This window comes from Anolis carolinensis, chromosome 5 (assembly GCF_035594765.1).
Source record: "Anolis carolinensis isolate JA03-04 chromosome 5, rAnoCar3.1.pri, whole genome shotgun sequence".
In the NCBI taxonomy this organism is placed as follows: domain Eukaryota; kingdom Metazoa; phylum Chordata; class Lepidosauria; order Squamata; family Dactyloidae; genus Anolis; species Anolis carolinensis.
Window position 1 is genome coordinate 151,771,568 of NC_085845.1, and position 24,739 is coordinate 151,796,306.

General features: G+C 41.5%; 1 protein-coding gene across 2 annotated transcripts in view; it reads left to right on the plus strand.

Annotated features, from left to right (window-relative positions):
* Nucleotides 1-687: 687 nt before the first annotated feature.
* The window catches only part of dyrk2 (dual specificity tyrosine phosphorylation regulated kinase 2), a 35,906-nt gene continuing 11,854 nt past the window's right edge, over nt 688-24,739 (plus strand). Inside the window, exons 1-2 of one of the 2 annotated variants that reach the window (XM_062982590.1) lie at nt 688-1,173; nt 1,543-1,706. In XM_062982590.1, coding sequence (XP_062838660.1) covers nt 1,122-1,173; nt 1,543-1,706 — 216 coding nt within the window. In that variant the 5' untranslated portion in view covers nt 688-1,121. Of the gene's footprint in view, nt 1,174-1,542; nt 1,707-3,528; nt 3,672-24,739 lie in introns of those variants that run through there. The other variant, XM_008116590.3, reaches the window with a different exon arrangement.

A 24,739-nucleotide genomic window follows, 5' to 3' on the forward strand; every position in this document is an offset into this window, starting at 1 on the left:
TTTTTTGATGTTTTTACCATCCTTGTGGGAGGCTTCTCTCATGTCCCCGCATGGAGCTGGAGCTGATAGAGGGAGCTCATCCGCACTCTCCCCGGGTGGGATTCGAACCTGGCAGCTTTCAGGTCAGCAACCCAACCTTCAAGTCCCTTAGTCCACTACGCCATCGGGGGGCCGCAAACTATGAACAGATTCTAAACAGATTCTGATTGCATTTCCTAACTCCCTTTTCTATGGCCTCGAGCCCCATTGGGAAGAGCGGCTCCCTTTCTCGTTGAGGACGGGAACCGCGTTCTTTGGCCTCTGCACCATCCGAACTCGTTGTTTCTCTTCGCTCTCCTTACGAAGTGGAGGTGTGGGCGGGAGAAAAAGGGCCGCCTGAGGAGAGGGGACCTGAGAAGTCCATGAAGGAGGCAACGAGGCCCTTCGCCCCGTCCTTTGCGAGGCCCGGGGCGAGCAGTAGCCGCTGCCTACGTGTGTGTAGGAGGAGGAGGAGGAGGAGGAGGAAGGGGCGGGAAGAGGGAGAGGCTGCCCATTGCCACCTCCCTCGCCTTTCAATTCAATCCAAGGGCGGGAGGGGAGGGGCTGCCACTCTGTCAGATCCGAGCGTGAGGGGGAGAGGGTTCGGGGAAAGTGTGAGGGGCGGGGCGAGGGGAGAAGGGGCGGGGCTTGTCTTGGCTTGGCTCGGAAGCCCCCCTCCTTGGGCTCCAGGCCGTCGCTCCGCCTGTGTTTGTCTCTCCGAAGGGGAGGAGAGCCAGAAGGAAGGCGAGGAGGAGGAGGAGGGAGGGAGAAGAAGGCAGCCCCTCATGTCGCCCTCCCCGTCCTCCCGCGAAGGCACCGCGGGACCCTGGACGCTGCCCGGGTGATGCCTTTCGGGCCGGAGCAAGGCGGAGAGGAGGAAGAAGAGGAGGAGGAGGAGGAGAGGGCGAAAGCGGAGGCCGGGCTCTTCGGGGACGGATGCGGCGGAGGGGCCGGCGCCTGGGGGCTTGCGAGGCAACGCCGGGGCCCAGCGCGGAGGAGGAGGAGAGGAGCCCGAGGAGGAAGAGACGGAGGCGAAGGAGGACACGGAGAAGCAGCAGCAGCAGCCTTGAGATGCGCTCCCCAAGCCCTCCCCACCAGCGGCCATGTTAACCACCAGGAAACCTGCTGCCGGGGCTGGAGGAGCCGCTGCTCCTGGTGAGAGAGAGCGAGAGAGCGAGGGAGTGAGTGAATGAGTGAGTGAAAGGCCGGGAGGGAGGGGTCCAGGCCCCCAATAGGCCCCCAATAGGCCCAAGATGCAAGAGAGAGCGACGCTTCCATTCTGCGTTGCAGGGTCCTATCTCCCTCATTTCTAGGTTTGGCCTTGGACGGTCCCAGGCCAGGAGATCTCTGGGAACTGAATTAATTGTTAGCAGGGAGGGCTATCACCTCTTTCCCCGGCTTGATCGTGGATGAAGGGCGCCCCATGCGATGGGGAAAAGCTCCCTCCCCCCGTGTTTCCCACCCACCCCTTTCTCCGGCTCTCCTCCCTCAGCCGCTCTCTTCTGGCCTCTTCTCCCCCCGCAGGCAGCAGGGCCGGAGCTGGAGGAGTTGGAGGAGGAGGAGGAGGGGAGGGCGCCCGCCAGTGCCAGCCTTCTTCGCCGGGCCTCGCGGCCAGAGGCGCCTCCCGGACCGGACCGCCTTCGCCCATCGCTTTGCCGCCGCTCAAGCCCAGCAGCGCTGCCCACACGGTGAGCAAGAGCGAGGCCGGGAATTTGGGGAAGGTGGGAGGGGGGCTTTGGAGGGGTTTTTATTCATCGTGTCAGGAGCCAACTGAGGGTACAGTTGTAATGCATTTAAAAACTCAAAGTTATGAACTTAACCTTATACTCAATGTCCTTTGAGCAGGAGCTGGCCACTTGGAGCGCCTCTGGTGTCGCTACAAGAAGGTCCTCCATTGTACAATGCTCAGGCTGCATTGTAATAGGTCAGGCATGGGCAAACTTGGCCCTGTCAGATATTTTGGACTTCAACTCCCACCATTCCTCACCGCCTCAGGCCCTTTCCTTTTCCCCCTCAGCCGCTTTGTTTTGGGCAAAACAAAGTTTGCCCAAAACTGTAATAGGTGTTCTGTGGTTTGCTCTTCTCCACACTCGCATATCGCGGACTATACTCTGTGGCCCCATTTTTTAAGATGGCTCTGCACCTTGCGGTCTGTTCAGCACCTTCGAAGTCTTCTGTTTGCCCAGGAGGATATCAGCCATGGCTTGAGGTTCTGGGTTTTAGCCTGCCACTTTTGGACTCTCGCTTGCTGATGTGTTCCTTTAGATCGTAGGAAGCTGTTTCTTGATTTAAGGCGTTGGCGTGCTGGCTGATATCCGAACAGGGGATGGGCCTGAGATGTCACTGCCTTGGTCCTTTCATTATTGGTTGCTACTTCCCGGTGGATGTCAGGTGGTGCAATACCGGCCAAACAATATAATTTCTCCAGTAGTTTGGGGCGCAGGCAACCTGTGATTTTATTTATTTATTTATCTGTATCAAAAGCATTGCATTAATAAATTCGTATAAAACTGATAAGAATAGAAGGAGCACAAGTGACTAAATATCTTTTGACCAAAAACGGGCAACAGCGACTGCATTGTCTGTAGCCTCGAACAATTCTTCCTCTGTACAGGAGGCAGGACATTGCGGACAAGTACAGATGCGGAGTTGTCTGTTCTGCTCCAAAGTCGCACAAGGTGGGGGATTATTTTAGGTAGTGCCATTATGCCAGGTTGTCTTTTGATAATAATAATAATTCTTTATTTATATCCTGCTTTTCTCCCTCATGGGACCCAAAGCGGCTTACAACATATTAAAATCACATAACAACAATCAAAGTACATCAATAATATAAGCATAAGATTAACAGATTAAGAAAAACAACTTTTGATCTGCCCACTCCGCTTCTTAGTCTGTTCAGGGACTTCCAAGTTGCCCATTCTTGGTTTGCCCCTGGAGACGGGCCCTCGTAGGGGGTCATCCAACTGGGATTTCCTAGTTTAGCTGCCCAGAGGGATACTCTTGCTGTTGCTGGGGGAATGTTAAGAGGAGTGGTGGTTCTCATGAAGCTTTTCCTTGATTTGAGTCTACTGGGAGGAGGCTGATAGCCATGCGGTGGATGGCTTTCACAGTGTTCAACCTTATTTCTGTCACAGTTAGCATCAACTTCCCATCACACATCAAGTGGGGCAGTGCCAGCTAGCTTAAAGAAAATTATCCTGTGATGTGACATGTCTCACTAAGGGTCACATCCACTGTTTTAATGTGGTAAGATGTGTTCCACACTGGGCATGCATATTCAGCAGCAGAGTAGCAAAGCGCAAGGGCAGATGTCTTCAGTGTGTCTGGTTGTGGGGGATAGGTATATATATATGATCTGCTCAGTGCCAACCTTGGACCCTGCTCCCTCCCCTCCATCCCCAGAAGACTTGAATGCCAGCCTCTCAAAAGTGCCCCCCCCCCACTGCCTCCCCCAATTGCGTCTGCTCCTCCTCCTTTTCCTGGGTATTAATAGCAAGAAATCTGCAAGGTACAGTCAGGCTGCCAGCCAGCCTGTCTGAGTGGGAGGTGGGCATGAGCTTGCTTTCCAGGGCATGGAGGAGCCCCATTAATTCCCCGCCGCCGGCATGTCTCAACACGTCCTAGTCCTCTTTCCCGTCTGGTTTCAACAGGTACTTGTGATTTCATTGTAGGGGGGCATAAGGGAAAGAGGGAGAAGCAAGATCTGGAGACACTATGGAGACTGATGAAAGCAAGCTCTGGGCTACTTTGGCAAGGAGAGATTGAACCCTCAAGTCAGGTCACCTGTGTGAACGATGCAAGGGTGTTGCATCGCTCACATTGCAACTGGAGCAGGCTTCTGCATATTCCTCTGTGGGGCTCATTCAAGATTTCAGTGCTGTGTGGTAGATTTGAAGCAAATGAAATTAAAGGGGTACCTGCTCAAGAGGTTGTCAAGGTGAGACAGAACTTCCTTGTGGTTGGACTGAAAAGCCACTGCTGATTTGGTTATCTTTCTGGTGGCTGTCATTCTCGTAACAAGTCTTTAGTCTATGCAGTGTGGTTACAGGAGTGTTTCTCGGGGATGTTGTTAGTCATTTTATGAGGAAGGATTCACCTCTCAGAACTAAAAAAAATGTTGTGTTGAAGACTTTCATGGCTAGAATCATTGGGTTGTTGTGAGTTTTTGGGCTGTATGGCCATATTCTAGAAGCATTCTCTCCTGACATTCGCCAAACTCTATGGCAGGCATCCACAGAGGTTGTGAGGCCTGTTGGGAACTGTGCAAGTGGGGTTTATATATCTGTGGAATGTCCAGGGTGGGAGAAAGAATTCTTGACTGTTTGAGGCAGGTGTGATTGTTGCAATTGATCACCTTGATTTGCATTTAATGGCCTTGCTGATTCAAAGCCTGGGGGAATCCTTTGTTGGAAGGTGTTGGCTGGCCCTGATTGTTTCTTGTCTGGAGTTCCTCTGTTTTTACACTGTAAACCCCACTTGCCTAGTTTCCAACAGACCTCACACCTCTGAGGATGCCTGCCACAGATGTGGGTGAAATGCCAGGAGAGAAAGCTTCTGGAACATGGCCATACAGCCCAGAAAACTCACAGCAACCCAAAAAAGTTCTTATTTTTCCTAGTTGTTAGACCACCCCAGACCTGATGATCCATTTCCAGTGGAACAGCCAGAGACAGTAAAGTAGACTGGAGTGTGGCACCTCCCTTGTAAACACCATTCACTAGGGAAACAGGTGTTGGCATTATTTGCAGGGCTGTGGTTTCTCACATAATCTTCAAGTTGCAGCTAATCTGCTATAAGGGAGGGACCTTCTCAAGCATGATGATCTATTTATGGAGGGTGGAGAAGGACAGAATATATATCTAGGTGGATAGAAATAAGGTCTGATGAGGTTTTAATGCATTGCTTCTAGCCGTTGCATCAAACATGAAAAATCTGTGTTGGTATGTAAAAGAGTTTTTACAATCTAAATGTGATCTCATCTGGTGCAGCTCCTCAGTCTAAAATCTCCCTTCTCTGATAGATTTAATGCTGGCATTGTGGCACTCTGCATATATTTAGGAACATTCAGCTTTCTAGCTTACATGTTTTGAAACTGATCCCTAGAACTGAAAATCTGTTCCAGAGCCAAGCCTCGCAAAGCTGTGGCTGGAATTAGGATTGTGTTGAGAGGGAGATATTGTCTGCATTCGGACTTCAGTATCGGGTGATCTTCCAGGGTTGCAACAACATTGGAATGATATCACCTTCAATAGTTAATCATTTTGATGTGCACCCAGTGCATCAAGGAGCATGTTGTGCATTGGCTACTGGTATGGGGAAATGCATAACTTGCATCAAAACTGTGGCCATGCAGAAATGCACATATTCACATCAGTATGTTTTGCACTCATGTTGTATGATCAAACTGGGGAAAGGGTTATGTGCCATTTAAATATTCTAAGTAGACCAAAATATTCCAGATTCATACTGCATTTCAAGGTTATAGAGAAATAAATATACAGGCATGACTGTCAATTCACATTTCACTTTGATTTGTCCCCTTTCTGTTTTGTAAGTGTCCACAAGGCCCTTTCCCCATCAAGCTCTCTTTCCAAGAGTGGTTCCTTCTCACCTTTTTTCCATCTCTGAGGTTTCTCTTTCACACAGTAAGCTGGTGCCATTGGCATAATATTTCTCACAACCACACAAAGATGAAATGATTGATATTATACTTTTTGTATTAAGGTTTTGTGTTATGAACTTGTAAGTTACATTTTTAAAAATTCCTGAATGAAATATTGACTGTCTGATTAATTTAGTGTGCCTGTTGTTTTGTCTTCAAAAATTGTCCCTTTAAATGGGATTGATTTGTGTCATCAAATGAAAGTACAGGAGCTTGAAGTCTGAGCTTTCTGAAATGCCTGAGTGAGCTCATGTGGGGAATTGCTGTGTACTATAAAAGAAACTGGGATTTCTGCTCTGTATTTATGGCAACCTGTGTTGCTAAGCAGATGGTCATCTGTGTGTTGCAAGTGGAGCTTTCTTGAGACTACAGTTTGTTCCCCAGCCCACATTTTCACTGCCTTGCAATTGCAGTCAGGGAGTTTCTCATATTTAAGGCTCTATCTCACTTTTATTTTATGGATTCTTTACTTTGGGGGCATTATTTCACAATCCACCTCTTTCCTAAACAACATGATTAATTGGATAGAATGCCATGACTCTGTTCAGACATAAACATTGGTAGGTGGCCTTTGGTGAACCTTTCTTAGCCTTAGTCCCATCTGTAAAATGGAAATTAAATGCCCATTGTCACTTATGCCTTCATTCTAAAGGAACTTTGTGAGAGCAATGGTAATACAGTAGAGTCTCACTTATACAACATAAACGGGCTGGCAGAACGTTGGATAAGCGAATATGTTGGATAATAAGAAGAGATTAAGAAAAAGCCTATTAAACATCAAAATAGGTTATGATTTTACAAATTAAGCACAAAGACATCATGTTATACAACAAATTTGACAGAAAAAGTAGTTCATTGCACATTAATGCTATATAGTAATTACTGTATTTACGAATTTAGCACCAAAATTGAAAACATTGATTACAAAAATGCATTGGATAATCCAGAATGTTGGATAAGCGAGACTCTACTATAATAGTAGCAGGAATATGAATTATAATAAAGATAATTTGTGATCGTTTTTACTATTACTTGGATTGCATCTAGCTTGCCTTCAGCTTCCCAGCTTGTTTCTGGTATCCCTGCAATATACTGAAGGAAATATGATTTCTCCACTCACTTTCTGTGCAGAGCAATGTTCTATTTCCACTCTCATCATTCTTTCTTTTCATACCAAATGTCAACATTTCTGCTTCCACCTTTGAGAACTTGCCCTTTCCATATGCATTGCTCTCTATCTGTCATCTCATGCTTTCCCTGCTTCTTCTTAAAATACTTTGTTCCATTTCTTTGTCATTTGTTCTAACAATTCTCATCATATTCAGGCTCTCCTTTTGGCTGGATGATATGTCAGGTCCATTATGAATGGAAGCTGTGCCAGATTTGGTGTTTGTAGTTCTTTCAGTGGAAAGGATGAGCTACTTGCTATGCATCAACCACCTATATAATGGCTATAGTATGTCAAATATTTGTCCATTGTCTCTTCTGTGTAGTGATATCTTTGTGATGATTGACATTTGGTCGGTAGAGAAGTATGAAATCTGGGCGGACTGATAAAGCTATGTCTTGGTATTTGAAAAAATGCCTAAATACAAAACTTAGAGGATAATAAAGCATCTTTCCCCAGCCCGTGGTTCCCAATCTCTGATCACTGGCCTTGCTTGCAAGGACTCATTGTAGTCTAAGAACAACTAGATATCTTAGACTATGATGTAACATGTAGTTCCCAAAGCTTAGAAAGTTATTTTTCTAACTACAGCTTTTAGGATTGCTATTCCAGAGTTAACCATATTGGATAGGAAATTCTTGGAATTTTATTCCTTGAGCTACTTTTCTCTCCTGAATCTAATAGGAGAATCATGGAATTATAGCTTTGAGGTCAGTATTCTGCCAGCATAGCATCAAACAACTAAGGTGTGAAATACATGGTGTCCTTCTAACCTCTACTTCAAAGCCTTCATTGAAGGAGAGTCTGCTGCCCTCCAAGCTAGTCTTTTCCAGTGTTGAACAACTGTTACAGTCTAGTAGGAACTAGAATTGAACATCTCTCCTCTTCTTTAAGTCATTTATGACATCTTTACAATGCAAAAGAATTGCTTCCCCTTTTCAGATCAGTAAACTTTCTAAATGATCAATTGAGAGGCAAACTTGTTGGTTTACATGAGGGCCCTCTATCATGAAATACATATTTCTGCACAAGCATTACCAGCTGGTTGCTATAACAACTGCTGCAGAACGTATTGATTTGCAATGAGATTGAGCACCCATACAACCTGAGATTTAAACTTTTGGACATGTATCTCACATGCCTTTTATATTAAAGAATGGTGTCTTCTCTGAGACATTTCCCCCTCTTTCCTCACATACAAGGATAATTAAGCAGCATCAGTTATTTGAAAGTTAGTCCTGTGTAGTCCTGTGTTTTTTTTTATGAGATTCATTCATGAGGGTGGAACATATATAAAAATAAATATCAAACCTGATTCTACAAATCACAGAATCCCCAGTGCCTATCCTGACTGAGGAATTCTGGAAGTTGCCCATGTCCAAACAGAGGTCATACTGGCTGAGGGAGTCTGAAAGTTGTCATTACCCTGTTAAATATGCATATGAATTAGACTGTTATAAGTAGAACATTTATCTAATCAAATTCTGGTATGGTTTTAAACATAAGATAGGAAGTTACTGCCCCTTTGTTTGGCAGAAAGAGACATAAATGTTCCTATTATGAGAAATTAAGATACAGATTGCATACCGTTTGTCCAGAAATCCAAAATTCTTCACATGGATGAGTGGATTTTTCCTTTCTAAGCCCAGACTTTCCTGGTAAACAGCAATAGTAGTTGACTATCCAGCTGAACTGCTGACCTGAAGGTTGCGTTGCTGACCTGAAGGTTGCCAGTTCAAATCCATGAGACAGGGTGAGCTCCCATCTGTCAGCTCTAGCTTGCAGGGACGTGAGAGAACCCTCCCACATCCGGGCATCTCCTGGACAACATCTCTGTAGACGGCCAATTCTCTCACACCAGAAGTAACTTGCAGCATGTTCTCCAGTCGCTTCTGATACAATTTTTAAAAAGTCGGATAAGAAAAAAGTGGGTTCAGTCCAGCCTAAATTAACTATTGCTAGAATCCGCTGAAATCAGTGGGATTTAAGTTAGTCAGTGTCTGTTTTTCACATTGATCTCAGAAGGATGTAAACATGACTAATTCAATCTGGCTTTATCTTCTTTTTCTACTACTTCTCAAGTGAACTTTTTCAAAAGAAATTGTTTTTGCAAATCTGAAATTGTAGTTCATGGTTGAGAAAATATAACTCTTCAGATGTTAGACCAGGGGTCCTCAAACTAAGCCCCGGGGCCCGGATGCGGCCCTCCAAGGTCATTTACCTGGCCCCCGCCCTCAGTTTTATAATATAATATTTTATATCAGTTTTAATAATATAATATATTGTATATACATATAATATTGATAATAATCTTATGTTATACAATATAATACTAATAGTAATACCATATAATAATATTAATTATATGTTATATATTACATATTATATAATAGTATAGTGGTATAGGTCAATACAGTAATGTATAATGCTAATATTGTGTTATGCTAATAATATAATATATTGTATGTACATACAGCTGCTCTGAGTCCGGGGTGAGAAGGGTGGGATATAAATGTAGTAAATAAATGCAGTAAATAAATAATTAATTTTAGACTTAGGCTCGGCCAAAGTCTGACATGACTTGAAGGCACACAACAACAACAACAATCCTAATTAACTTGACTATCTCATTGGCCAGTAGCAGGCCCACACTTTCCATTGAAATCCTAATAGGTTTATGTTGGGTAAAATTGTTTTCATTTTTAAATATTGTATTGTTCTTTCGTTGTTGTTGTTGTACTACAAATAAAACATGTGCAGTATGCATAGGAATTTGTTTGTATTTTTTTTTCAAATGATAATTTGGCCCTCAACAGTCTGAAGGATTGTGGACCGGCCCTCTGCTTAAAAAGTTTGGGGACCCCTGTGTTAGACAATAACCCCAGTAAGTGGTAGCCAGCACAGTGAATGATGAGGGATACTGGGAATTATAATCAACACTTTCAAAGGATCACACATTCCTTATTCCTGAAATACATTCCATATTTCCTACTGGCCTAAACCTTTGGGGATAGAAACAGAGAAATATGCATCTCATTTGTATCTTCAAGTTTACATAATTTCCTAGAATACTGGCAACAAATGAAGCACATTTATTTAACAATACATTAAAGGAAATAGGCGTCATAGGCAAATCAGCAGTCAGAAACACAGTTTTATCTATTTTCTTGTTTTGTACAATAACAATAAGTAAAAGCTTTTGAACAGAGTTTCTCTGAAGCTTTCAGTAATTCCAGTGACAAAGCAGATATTGTTTTTTTCGTGTCAGGAGCAACTTGAGTCGCTTCTGGAGTGAGAGAATTGGCTGTCTGCAAGGACGTTGCCCAGGGGACGCCTGGATGTTTTGATGTTTTTACCATACTTGTTTTACCATCTTTGAGCCCCGGTGGCGAAGTGTGTTAAAGCGCTGAGCTGCTGAACTTGCAGACCGAAAGGTGCCAGGTTCAAATCCCATGAGTGGCTTGAGCGCCCGCTGTTAGCTCCAGTTCCTGCCAATCTAGCAGTTCGAAAACATGTAAATGTGAGTAGATCAATAGGTACCACTCTGGTGGGAAGGTAACGGCGCACCATGCAGTCATGCCAGCCACATGACCTTGGAGGTGTCTACGGACAACGCCGGCTCTTCGGCTTAGAAATGGAGATGAGCACCAACCCCTCAGAGTCAGACATGACTGGACTTAACGTCAGGGGAAACCTTTACCTTTACCTACCATCCTTGTGGGAGGCTTCTCTCATGTCCCCGCATGGAGCTGGAGCTGATAGAGGAAGCTCATCCACACTCTCCCCGGGTGGGATTCGAACCCGGCAGCTTTCAGGTCAGCAACCCAACCTTCAAGTCATGAGGCTTTAGTCCACTATGCCATCAGGGGCTCCAAAGCAGAGATATAATTACAACGTTAAAGACACTAAAATGAATTACAATGCTATAGCTTTTTAAAAAAGAAAGAAAAAGAAACACATAGATTCAGGAGTATTAAAACAGATCACAAGGGTAATGGAAAGAAGGAAAGAAAAAGAAACAAAGAGCAAAGAACTTATCTATCTTCATAGAGTTTTTTGTTAAAATATTGTATTTATCTTTCTTCTGTGTGTGCTTTCACCAGCATCCCTGCTCACATACCCCAAGACTGCAGATTAAATAAATGGAAAAGAAGCATACTTCACCTGATACCCCCATAAGCTCCGGTATATGATGACCAGCACAGCTGCGACCAGCTGTCTTGAACAATCTGAGAGAAAAAAGTAACTCAGAGAATAGTCTTTCTGCAAGCATACTGTTGCCTTCCCAGCCTATCTCCTTCTTTGGATACTGAGACCTCAGGCATATTCATAAGTTTGGGAAAAATATAGAATTGCCTAGCTGGTGCGATCTTTCCGGACCTCATTGTTGCTATTACTGTTGTTCCATGCTCTTTCCCCAAGATTAGAATACAAGGCATCTTAAAAATCAAAATAAGCACAGTATATTTAAGAAAAATGCAGAAAGAAAGGAATCACACTATTAACAACATCAAAATAGTTGAAAACATACCTAAAATAATAAAAAGTAGTTGAAAACAGTACCCTCTTAAGGCTTTTCCTTTCAATCTTAAAAAGTTTGTTGGAATAAAAAAAAGTACTTGCTTGCCAACAGAAGGACCACAAGGAGGAGACCATTCTGACTTCCCTAAGGAAGGAGTTCCAGAGCCACTGGGCAGCCATTGAAAAGTCCCTAACTTGTGTTCCAATAGCCATACTTCTGAAAGTGGTGAGACTGAATGAGGAATCTCTCCTAATCTCATGGGTCTAGACAGACCCACAGGGAGATAGGGTGTGCCAGAAAGCCTGGACCTAAGCCACCTAGGACTTTATAGGTCATAACAAGTACTTCAAATAATACTGAAAAATGAACTAGCAGCCAGAGGATCTATTGAAACATTGGAGTTGTATGATCCCTGCAACCAGCTGTAGCTAACATAACACATACTAACATAAGTTAAGAACCAACATGGTGTAATAGTTTGAGTGGTGTCCTGTGACACTGGGAGACAAGTTAGGAATCCTTGCTGAGCTATGAAAACCCACTGGGTGACACTGGCCAAGTCACTCTCTCTCAGCCTCAGAACTTAATGGCAAATCTGCATTTATCAAACCTTGCCAAGAAAACTGCATGGAAAGTTCATTTTGGGCCCCCTCCACACAGCCGAATAATATCCCACATTATCTGCTTACTGGGATATATGATAGTATGGACTCAGATATCCTAGTTCAAAGCAGATATTGTGGGATCATCCCCCTTGATATTCTGGGTTATATGGCTGTGTGGAAGGGCCCCTGGAGTCACCATATTTTGGTAATGACTTGGGGCCCTTCCAGACAGGTCCTATATCCCAGGATCTGATCCTAGGTTTTCTGCTTTAGACCTGTTTATCCACTGCCAGATAATCTGGGATAAACAGAAAACCTGGGATTAGATGCTGGGATATAGGGCCGGTCTGGAGGGGCCCTTAAAGGCATACAATGACAACAACACTTACTCTGCCCTATCTTTAATGAACTTCAGGTACAATGTCTCTTGGAAAGGCAAACACATAAGAAGTATTTAGGGTTGATAAAAAATATAGCATAGCATTAATGATGGATCTATTTCTACAAGGATAGTATATCCATTAAGGATTTTACTGTTATTCCTCCAGCATATGCTTCACGTTGAACAAGAAAACTCTATGTGTGGATTTACACTGTCCCATATCCAAGGATCTGATCCCATATTATCTGCTTTGAACCGGGATATATGAGTCTATAATGCTAAATAATCTGGGATAAACAGATAATCTGGGATCAGATCCTGAGGTATAGGGCAATGTGGAAAGGGCCTATGAAATTAGATCATGTCAGAGCTTCTGCAAAAGAGTAGCAATACATTCCACAGTGGATTCATTGGCTGCTCTTTTTTTTTGCACTGGGTTCCATGAGAAAATTGTAGTCCATTTAGGAGACTCGGGGCCCTTTCACACAGTCATATAACCGAGAATATCAAGGCAGAAAATCCCACATTATCTGCTTTGAACTGGATTATCTGAGTCTATACTGCTATATATCCCAGTTCAAAGCAGATAATGTGGGATTTTATTCAGCTGTGTGGAAGGAGCCTCTGTTAAAATCATCAGTGATGTGGAATTGTCAAAGCCATCATTGCTAATTATTTGTACATTTTTGATAGGAATTTCTCAGGTACAAAAAATCTATGGCTTTCATGGCTGGAATTGCAGGGGGCCCTTCTACACAGCCATATAACCCCGAATACCAGGGCAGAAAATCCCACTATGTTTGCTTTGAACTGGGTTATCTGAGTCCACACTCAGATAATGTGGGATTTTCTGCCTTGATAATCTGAGATATAGGGCTGTGCTGAAGGGCCCTGGGTTGCTGTAAATTTTTCGGGCTGTAGGGTCATGTTTCAGTAGCCTTCTCTCCTGACATTTCACCTGCAAGCATCCTCAGAGGTTTGTCTGAACAAATCTCGGAGGATGCTTGCCACAGATACAGGCGAAATGTCAGGAGAGAAGGCTACTGAAACATGACCATACAGCCTGAAAAACTCACAGCAACCCAGGAAAAATATAGCATATTTGTTTACTGATACTTTCCTTTGGAAATTCAAATAATTGAAAGAAATCTCCAAATATAGCTTGGTGTTGTGTATTATTTCCTGTCTTGTCAGTCCATGTTTGTAGAAGAAGGGAGTGCAACTTAATATCATTGTAAGCAATTAGTGCAGAACTGAAGTAAGGATGGCACACTGACAGGGATAGAGAAAAAGGGGTCAGAGAAAGAAAGTGAAGGACAAGGGAAGTTTCTATCCATATGTTGCTATCCACCCAGAGAATTTGCCCGCCCACCTATTCCAGTTAAGTGAAAATTCCCCCAATCTTCATATGTAGGGAAATGTTTCATATCATATTTTAAAATATAGAACCATATTTTTTAAATGTATGTATGTATTTGTTTACTTTATTTATACCCTACCTTTCTCCTTATGGGGACTCAAGGTGGCTAATAATCAGGGCTGTAGCCCTTGGGGGAGGGGAGGTTAGGAGCTCAACCCCCCCCCCCCCCAATTTTCAGGTTTAAAGAAAACCTGGTTTACGTATGAATTTTAACTGGTTAACCAAATTCCCATGAGTGTCCACTGAAGTTTATCCGTCTTGAGTGTCCACTGAAGTTTATCGATGGAGCCTGATTTCTAGATTATTTTACGTTATGGAACTACTCTTCATTATTCGCTTTAAAAAGTCCCCCCCCCCCATTTTTTCTGGCTATGGCCCTGCTAATAATCCCACACTTTGGTCCTCATTTTAAAAAGAACAATACAAAAATAAAAAAAAAACAATTAAAGAATACAGTGTGAATTAAGGTAAAAACAGATTAAAATATAATAAATACACTTAAAATAGCCCTTAAAACTCAGTTCAGGACTGCTGATAGGAGGAATAACGCAAACATTTAATAACATCAATCTGAAAGTTCATGATTGGAAAGTTCCAATAAGATGTAAACCTACACAGGGTATGTGAAGTTATTTGAATGTGAGGAGATTGGCGTGAGCTGAGGTGAACTTTTTGTGAGATTATTTAATCTTAGTGGGAAATATGATTACACTATGATTTCTCAGTCTGTGTTGTAAGATAACTGCATTTCGCAAATATATATATATCTTAGAAGACTGTAAAATGCATTATTTGGGGGGGGGAGGGGGTTGGAAAAGTATCTCTGCAGGCCCTGTAGCTACATAATGTGTGATCTAAAGCCCCTTCTGCACAGCTGTATAAAATCTAAATTATATGCTTTGAACTGGGTTATATGCCAGTGTAGACTAAAATAATCCAGTTCCGATACTGTGGATTTTCTGCTTTGATAACCTGGATTATCTGGCAGTGTATAAGGGGCCTAAGGCTCCTGAAGCCATGAATAATAGCAAATCCTATATATTGTCTATGCCTGGGCTGGAAGCTCATCATAGAGGACCAAGACAGGTCCACAAACACTTTGAGGGGGAAATATGTTTGGAAGCTTGGATAAGTGAAATCATTCATATTGAATCTGTTTATTGGCTGGCCTCATTTTGTAATGTCATGAAAGGCCAGTGTGCCTGTCACATAGACAGGCTTTGGGCAGTAATCACCTGGCTCAAGGCCTCCCGCAGTGGGATCTGCCTTGTCTAGCACAGACAGATGGAATTTCTTCTTTCAGAGAGGCAGGAGAGATTGACACCCACTCTTTGCTTCTAATCTTTTTGATCTACAGTCTGTTTCCAGAATTAACTAAAGATGATGTCAGACTTCCATCACTGTGTGAAATCAGCTCTTATTGGAGACCTTTAATATTGTCTCTGCTTCTGTGGAGGTAACTGCCCTGGTTATCTCTCCCCCCCCCCCCCCTTTCCTGAATTTCTATTATGTATTCAGGACTAAAACACTGTGCTTTGTGAGATCTGTATGCTGTCTCCAGGGTCCAAGATTGCATACAGTGGGACTTGTTATCCATTGGGATTTCATTCCAGGAAGTCTCATAGATACCAAAATCCAAAAATGTTCAAGTCCCATTATATACAGGTTGTTTGAAAAAGAACTCCCTAGTTTTAAGTATAAATACATTAAAACTAGGGAGTTCTTTTTCAAAGACCCTGTATACAATGGTATAGTAAAATGTTGTCACTGACATAAGATGACAAAATAAAGTTTTGGTTTTGGGACATTTAAAATAATAATTTTCAAGCTGTGGATGGTGTATTGGAGAACAACAGAAGAAATGGGATGCTTCTTTCATGTCTGGCTTTGTGGGCTTCCTGTACCCAGCTGGTCAGTCCTTACAGGAAACAGGATGGGAGACTAGATAAGTTTTCCACCTGGTCCAGCAGGACTTTTGTTATATCAGCTGTTTCAGAAAGTCAAAACAATTTTCACTTGTAAGTTAATTTTTAAATATCTATGTTGCTCATTAGGCATATAGATAAGATGAGAAAAGGGATGTTGGATGTTCCTATCCATCAATATTTTTATTTCTGTTCCTTTCTGAAATATGTGTTTTGACATAACTCGAGACATTGCTCTAGCTAGTAAAACTGCAAACTCAAAAAGTTCTCAAAAATTTAGCAAAGCATATTTCAGCTAGGGAAAAACATTTAACACAAGAATTTTTGCTTGCTTTAATATTTTTGGTGTGTTTTCCCTACTTACCATTAAAATTTTGTAGCAATTTCAAACTGAGTGCCAGAAATACCCAGCAATTCTTCACAAGCTTATCCAGAATTCTTCAGTGGAAATATTAATAATGTCAGGCAAACTTCCTTGAAAGAATGTAGGTGTTTGCAGGTGAATGGCCCCTGGTGTTACCAATCTGAAGGCACCTGTTCCCTCTTGCTCTCTGTAATGGCAATTGAAAAAAAGCTGGGAAGGCCCTGAGAGGTTTTGAATTGCAGGTGGCAACATCTATCTAGAGTCTCTTGTAAAGTTTTAGGTAAATTGATTGTAAGATAAAAGCATCCTGTTAAAACATTCTACTACTCCCAAAATTAACGTCTCAAGTTATGCAAGCATAGAATATGTTGTAGGAAAGTGCAAGATATATTCCTAGTAAGAGTTAAACCTTTTCCGTGGCTGCAATTGTCTTTGCAGAAGAAATTATCTCTGGATCTTGTATGGACGTAGGAAATTACCTTTTGAAAATAAGTGTTTGCTATAGTGGTGTTTTTCATACTGACAGACTAGTGGAAAATTTTTCTATGGGCCCTTCCACACAGTCATATAACCCAGAATATCGAGGCAGAATAATCCACAGTATCTGCTTTGAACTGGGTTATCTGAGTCCACACTGCCATATATCCCAGTTCAAAGCAGATAATGTCAGATTTTATTCAGCTGTATGGAAGGGGCCTAGGATTTGCCCCATTCATCGGTCTGACCTTTTAGTGAAGAAGTAACACTGTGTTAACCCTCAGGGTATGCTTATTCAGGCAGCTGGCGGTTTTAGTGACTGACCAGTGACTTTTGATTCAGCATGTGGTTAGTGAGTGTGTGATTAACTTCCTCTGTCTTATTCATGTTCTAAAAGTAGCAGAGTGTCTCTTTTCTTAAAGATTTTCAGGATGCCTGGGTTTGGCCGAATAGGCAGGGCTACCTTCCTGAGCTTGGCACCCTCCTGATATCTTGGACTACAGTCCCCCCTCATCTCCAGCCTTATAACTATTTAGCCACTTCCCTCATGAAGACTATCCTACTGTATCATGGATGTGCATATGGACATCTAATTTGAATTAACATATATACTCGAGTATAAGCTGGCCCAAATATAAGCTGAGGCACCTCATTTTACCACAAAAAACTGGAAAAATTTATTGACTCGAGTATAAGACAAGGATAGGAAATGCAGCAGCTCCTGGTAAATTTCAAAAATAAAAACAGTTGTCAATAAGATTGCATTAATTGAGGCATCAGTAGGCAAAATGTTTTTGAATATTAACTTAAAACTGTAATTTAAGATAATAAGACTTTAATCAGAGAAGACCGTCCAACTCTAATTACCTATATACTCGAATATAAGCCAACCCAAATATAAGCCTCACTCGGGTATAAGCCAAGGGCTTAAAAAAAGGGCTGAAAAACTCATATTATACTCGAGTATACTTTTATTTCTAAAGTAACATGTATATGATTTTTCACATGTTACAGAAGCCCTTAGTCTGATACACTGATGCCTGAAAAATACATCTGGAGCTTTCTGGATATGTTGTTTCCTCTGTGTGTTAATTTTTGTTTTCGTGTCGGGAGCAACTTGAGAAACTGCAAGTCGCTTCTGGTGTGAAAGAATTGGCCGTCTGCAAGGACGTTGCCAGGGAGGCGCCCGAATGTTTGATGTTTTACCATCCTGTGGGAGGCCTCTCTCATGTCCCTGTGTATTACTATTTGCCTATGTCTTCAAACTACAGTAGAGTCTCACTTATCCAACATAAACGGGCTGGCAGAATGTTGGATAAGCGAATATGTTGGATAATAAGGAGGCATTAAGGAAAAGCCTATTAAACATCAAATTAGGTTATGATTTTACAAATGAAGCCCCAAAACATCATGTTAGACAACAAATTTGGCAGAAAAAGTAGTTCTATACGCAGTAATGCTGTGTAGTAATTACTGTATTTATGAATTTAGCACCAAAATATCACGATATATTGAAAACATTGACTCCAAAAATGCGTTGGATAATCCAGAATGTTGGATAAGCGAGTGTTGGATAAGTGAGACTCTACTGTACTGTATTCTTTCAATTCTAAGATACCCCTTCTTTTCCTATATAAACATCTATAAAAATGGGCCATGTCTTAGAATTGCAGGTGTGTTTTATGTATTTTTCTTGATGGTGATAGTACTGAAATTAGGGTGTGTCTTACAATCAATGGCATCTTGTAATTAAAGAAGTACGGTGTATCTCCCCAAGAAATATGCAGTGCTTGAGGAAGTCTGCCACCCAGTAAGTGAAGACTTTAAGCATATCAGAGATTTAATTGGATAAATATATTGCAATGAGCCATAAAGAAAACCAAAATGCACATCCCTTTTGATCACTTTATTGGCATGCCAAGTTTTTGGTATGTATATTTCATGATCTTGTAGCTATATCTCTAGCAGACACACAGATTTGTTTATTGTTACAGATGTATGGTTGCCAACAGTTATTTCAATTCAAAGTTGAGCAAACCTGGAATAGGGATAGGACTTTCCTGTTCATGTTGGAGTATAGTTTCTATCGGTCCTACCACTGGACTGGACTTGGAGTTGCAATCCCAAAACATCTAGAGAGCCATACATTTCCTACAAGAATCACTATATCAATCTCACTGTATCTTCTTCTTTGTAAAAATAGGAGTTTTCTACATCCCGCCCTTTGCAAGGGGAAACGGGAGGTAACTTTATCTTAATCCTTGGAAGATGATGGAAACATCAAGGCATTATGGGGTGGGTTCACAGTTTAACCATATGGCCAGATACACAGCTGTATTGATTTTAAGTGCTGCAGTGCTCTGGCCAAGCGACACTTAACAAACATGTGATTTACAACTTCTTGGACTGCAACATATAGCTTATTTACATTCAGCAACTTCCTGAGCTTTCAAAATCTGAATACATCATATTAGAGACAACTGCTGGAACTTGTGGACCAGATGGGAAACCTCTGTAGGACGCAGGTCCTCATCTCTGCTGTACGTCAACGTCATTTCTTAAAGAGACTAAGTTTGAAATCACATACTCCCTGCCAGAAGAAGATTCATGTGTGATGGGGTATCATTCAGTTCATACTGCACACAATCAGTTGCATATTGGAAATCTTCCAGTAGGGTGTCAGTATAACAATGGCTGAAAGAAAAAAGAATGCTTCTTCTGATACTGAAAAAAGTCACATTCATTCTTTTCTTATGGAATTGCTGTGCAGCTAGTTTGCTTCAAAGATTCAGAAGGATTCGTTTTGTGGGTTACAAAACTCCTAGTAGGCTGCTATCTTCCTACCCTCTAGAAGTGTTCTTGAATAAGGTCTCATAAAAATCTCTCCCTTGGTAATATACTCTATAAGGAAACAGATTTAGGATGAAAACTACTACTGAGTACAACTAAAATGAACAGAAAAACCTTAAAGAAATCAAAATACTCAAGGGTTATAATCGTTCCCACACAATATATTTTCCAAGCCAGGTCCTACTTCATTTCAGACTTGGCAGGCTCAGTATTAATGAAAAATACATCCCGAGTTTATCACTTAGTTTCACATTTTACAGCCATCCTAATTGAACGTCACTGCTCACATTCTGCTTCCAGTCATATGGATGTGCAGATACATCTATGCCAGCATCCGGAGTTTGGAGTATGGTGCCACCTATATGCAGATGACACGCAACTCTACTACTCCTTTCCACTTAAAGCCAAGGAAGCTGACGTTATACTAAACTAGTACCTGTCATCAGTAACGGACTGAATGAGGTCAAACAAATAGAAACTTAATCCAGACAAGACAGAGGTACTCCTGGTCAGTTGTAAAGCAGATCAGGGAATAGGGATTCGGCCTGTGCTGGATGGGGGTCACACTCCCCCTGAAGACACAGGTCCACAGTTTGAGGGTCCACCTGGATTCGGCATTGAGCCTGGAGGTTCAGGTATCTGCAGTGGCTAGGAGGGCCTTTGCACAATTAAAACTTGTTCGCCAACTGTGCCCATTCCTTGAGAAGCCAGATCTGGCCACGGTGGTACATGTCTTAGTTACATCCTGTCTGGATTACTGTAATGTGCTCTACATGGGGCTGCCTCTGAAAAGTGCTCGGAATCTTCAGCTGGTCCAAAGAGCTGCAGCCAGGTTGTTAAATGGGGCTGACTACTGAGAGCGGACAACCCCCCTTCTTGCAGCAGCTCCACTGGCTGCCAGTCTGTTTCCGGGCACAATTCAAAGTGTTCAGATCCAGGCTGTTTCACTGACCGCATCCCCATGTACGAACCTTCCTGGACCCTGAGATCTTCAGGAGAGGCCTTTCTCTCGGTCACAACCCCATCCCGAGCTCAGTTGGTGGGAACGAGAGAGAGAGAGAGAGCCTTCCTTCTCAGTGGCTGCCCTGTGACTATGGAATTCCCTGCCCAGGGAAGACAGAATGGCGCCCTCCCTACTATCTTTCTGGTGACAGGCTAAAACCTTCTTATTCACGCAGGCTTCTAAAGATGAAGGTATTTAAGATCTAGTCAGGGTATGCTGTGATTTTTAACTTTGAATATGTTTTGATGGATTTTATCTATGAATTTTTAGTGCTGTCTGTGTTTCATTCTGTTTTAATTGTTACATATTAATATATTTTAAATTGTATACTAATTCTTTTATGCCAAGCTGATTTGAGTCCCTTTGGGGAGATAAAGCAGGGTATAAATAAATATGATAAAGTAAAGGTAAAGGTTTCCCCTGACGTTAAGTCCAGTCATGTCTGACTCTGGGGGTTGGTGCTCATCTCCATTTCTAAGCCGAAGAGCTGGTGTTGTCCATAGACACCTCCAAGGTCATGTGGCCGGCATGACTGCATGGAGTGCCATTACCTTCCCGCTGGAGCGGTACCTATTGATCTACTCACATTGGCATGTTTTCAAACTGCTAGGTTGGCAGAAGCTGGAGCTAACAGCGGCTGCTCCCGGGGTTTGAATCTGGGACCTGATAATGATGATAATAATAGTAATAATATTGACTTCAGATAAATGCATACCCATTAAAGACGGACATGACAATTTTTCCACACTGACTTCTGTTAGAGAGTACTCTTAGTGGGACTTTTTGAGAACTCCTAAATGATGTTTTAGAAATAAATACATTTATATGCAGACATCTCTTTCAGTTATAGTGCCAGTAACCAAAAGTCAGCATGGGCAGATCCAATGATAGAACAGACAAGAAACTGAGTCTGCAGTCAGGGTTGTGTTTAATCTTGGGCATAGATTAGAAAAATGTAAGTAGCTCATTGCTGCTGCTGTTATCATTGTATTACTAATTGAGTTCAACATAGCTTTCTTACAAAATTAGCTCTTTTATATTTCTTCTTAAATATCAATGGCAACTAGTCCTGGCCATGCTGGCTAGATTATTCTGGAAGTTGTAATCTAAAAATATTGACTGGCATCCTGTTAGTTCCAGTGTTATAAGTTATACTTATAACCTTGTAACTGGATCCTATTCACATTTATAAACATAGTGCCATTGCCATGATCATAAAAGACTGTGAAACCTACCCTAGAATCTAGCTGGCTGCACCAAAAGACATCTAGCCCCTTCCTTTCAGCAAGTGATGGTGCACCAAGGGGTTGTGATGTGACTCCACAGGAGGTTCTGCTTTTGATGTTGCCCAACTGGTGGAAATGGGCTGGGCAACTTGCTAGAACTGTGTTTCAGGTTCAGACGGAAACATGTCTGATTTGAGGGTCTTGGTTATATTTTTCTCTAAACTCTTCTAAAGATGGACCACTTGTATGAGCTGGGGCAAGGCCCTATCTACACTGCCATGTAATGTAGTTGAAACTGCATTATATGGTCACTGTAGATTCATATAATACTATCCAGTGCAATTAAACTGCATTGTATGGGTCTACAAACACCATATAAAGCAGTTCCAAACTAAATTTTATGGCATTGTAGACGTATCTGAAGAAAGGCTAAATACTGTATCTTTCTCTGTGAGGCTGTGCATTGTGCTTCTTGGGTGAAAGTCACAGGCCAGACATTGTTGTGATTGAATGTGAATGAACTGTAAAGTGTATGGGCTTTTAAGCAGATTAATATCTATATTCCTATCACATGATGAAGTAGGCTTTCTTACCAGATGCAGGTGATAGAATAATAGCTGAGTAACATTGAGATAAAATAATTAGATTACGTGTCCCATAATCATATTATTGCATTATTGGATTTTTCTGTGCAGCAAAACCTTTGATTCATTCAACTTTTTAGCCACTGTGTAGCCAAAGCTCTCAGACCAATGTTCATAATTCTGATGTTGTTATTTCTGCAATATATAGCTCATAAATGTGTGCCTGTGAAGTTATCTCAGAATGTCATGCAATAACTGCAGTCTTTCTGAAACAGCCAAAAACTGCAAGAATGGCATATAAGGAGATAAATAAGCCTGGTTGTAGTGTTTCAAGTAGCTCACTGCATTATGTTCATCTTGTATGCAGACACTGAGGTGGGAGAATTCATATTTAGAAGGGCAATGCTCTCATTTTACTGTCCATTCCCCCAAGATATAGATTGGAATGCACCTACTTTCCAGCTCTAGGGAGGGGGCATTGTTTGCGCTTTTGCTCTCTCTAACAAATTGTGGCATTGATTATACTTATCAGAGGGTAGAGAAATGAATCATCCTGAATGGAAACTGGCAAATTGAATGTGATTTGTTGCTATTTAGCCAAAATATCTGAATCATTGCAGGCTGCCCATTCTTGCACTAGCAGGGAAAAGAAAGCTGGAAAACAGACACTGATTTACTTAGTATTTAAATATCAATGCTTGGACCAAGAGATTCAAGCATTCGTAAGAAGACTTGCTCAAACCTATCCATAGAAAAAAAATACTAACAGGATGATAACTGAATTTTATTCTTATCCCTACTGCTAGAAATGTCTTAAGTTCCTGCAATATATTTCCTTCACAAGCAGTTGGAAATTAGCATTTGTTGGTTAACCGATTTTTCTGTCTATCACCATTGTGCCATTATTTCTAAAGGGTGGGGGCGGCTGTTATATAATAAATCTAAAGCTGTTAGGGACAGCGTACTGCCAATTTCAGTCTGTTTTCGGGAGACAAAGAAAGTGGAAATGCAAATAGATCTATTCAACGGCTTTCAGCTTAATGAAAAGGCATCACCATCTTTATTCTTGTAGTCAAAACAAGTTTCCAGGAAACAGATGTAAAACAAATAACAAGTTGCTTTCCTTTCACACATCCTACCCCATCCCTTGCAATGACAAATTCGGTTGAAGGTTGGAGTGAGAAAAATCCTGGTAGCCTAATGTTTTGTAATTCTTATTTCCTTTATTCTAAATTAATATAAATGTTTTATTAACTTTTCTTGTTGAATGTGTGCCAGTGAGACGAATGCATGTTTTCCCCCCACACTGAATGTATATTTTTAACTATCTCTATTCATGTACACTGCCAGATGGTGAGTTTTGGATAAAAATAAGAGCAAGGCTTGCCAAGTCAACCTTATTTTTAATGGCATGAATTCTTAAGCTGATACTTTAGATAGATCAGAACTGGGGAACATGTGAGTCTCCAGGTGCTATTGGACTACAACACCCATAAAGTCCAGCATTGCAAGTAGCATGAGATTTGCCCTATTTCGTCATTAATCTCTCGGAATCTATCTGAAAAAACTTAGCAGAAAAAGAATAATTGGACACAGGATTCTAGTTGTGTGTTTTTATTTACTACTATTTTATACGTTGCTGACATGCTGTTTTTATATGTGATCTGAAAATCAGTATGCATCCCGTCAGCTAAAATCTTGTGAGAACAGTAGTTCGAGACTTCCAGGCTACATCACTGCATAATATGAGGTTCAACCTAAAAGCAGCACCAAGCCCCTCTACTCTTTTCACTGTGGTGTCATTCCTGCCTTTTTGAATGTCTGGGTGGGAAAATGATGGTGGCAGCAGCCGGGACCGCTGAACTCTGAGGTAGAATTGGTGATTTCCCCTCTGTGTGGAATAGGCCTTAACTTACTCACAGGTCATACAAAAAAAAAAAACACACACACACACATAGGTTTGGCCTGGAACCTGTCATTGACTAATAATGATAATGACAATAATAACAACAATGATAATTTTATTTCTTGTCTGCCTCTCCTCGTGGTTCAACGCGGGTTACAACATTGTTAAAAACACTTAATTATTGTAAACATTCTATAAAATACACATATTAAATGTATTTATATGAAATACACATATTAAAATGAAATACACATATTATATTTCTATAAAATACATATTAAAATATACAGAACTAAAGATTAAGCATAAGACATGAGTTTTGAATTCATGATTAAAACTGGGTAGGCATGCTGGAAGAGATGGGTCTTATACATAACACTATGTAACAAAATTTGAAAATTGTTCTGTTTCTGGTTTGAAATTGTTATATCCTGTTTAATTGTGCATTGCTTACTTTGAAAGTAATTGTTATACTCCAGAAACTTCATTTTCGTTTTCTGTCCTTCTGTTACCTGAAACCCAAGTTTGTAATTTTCCTTAATGAAAGTATGCCATTGTGCAGACCCCTAAAACAAAAGTTTTTGCATTTTAATAAACCTTTCCCATGTTTTTATTTTAGAACCA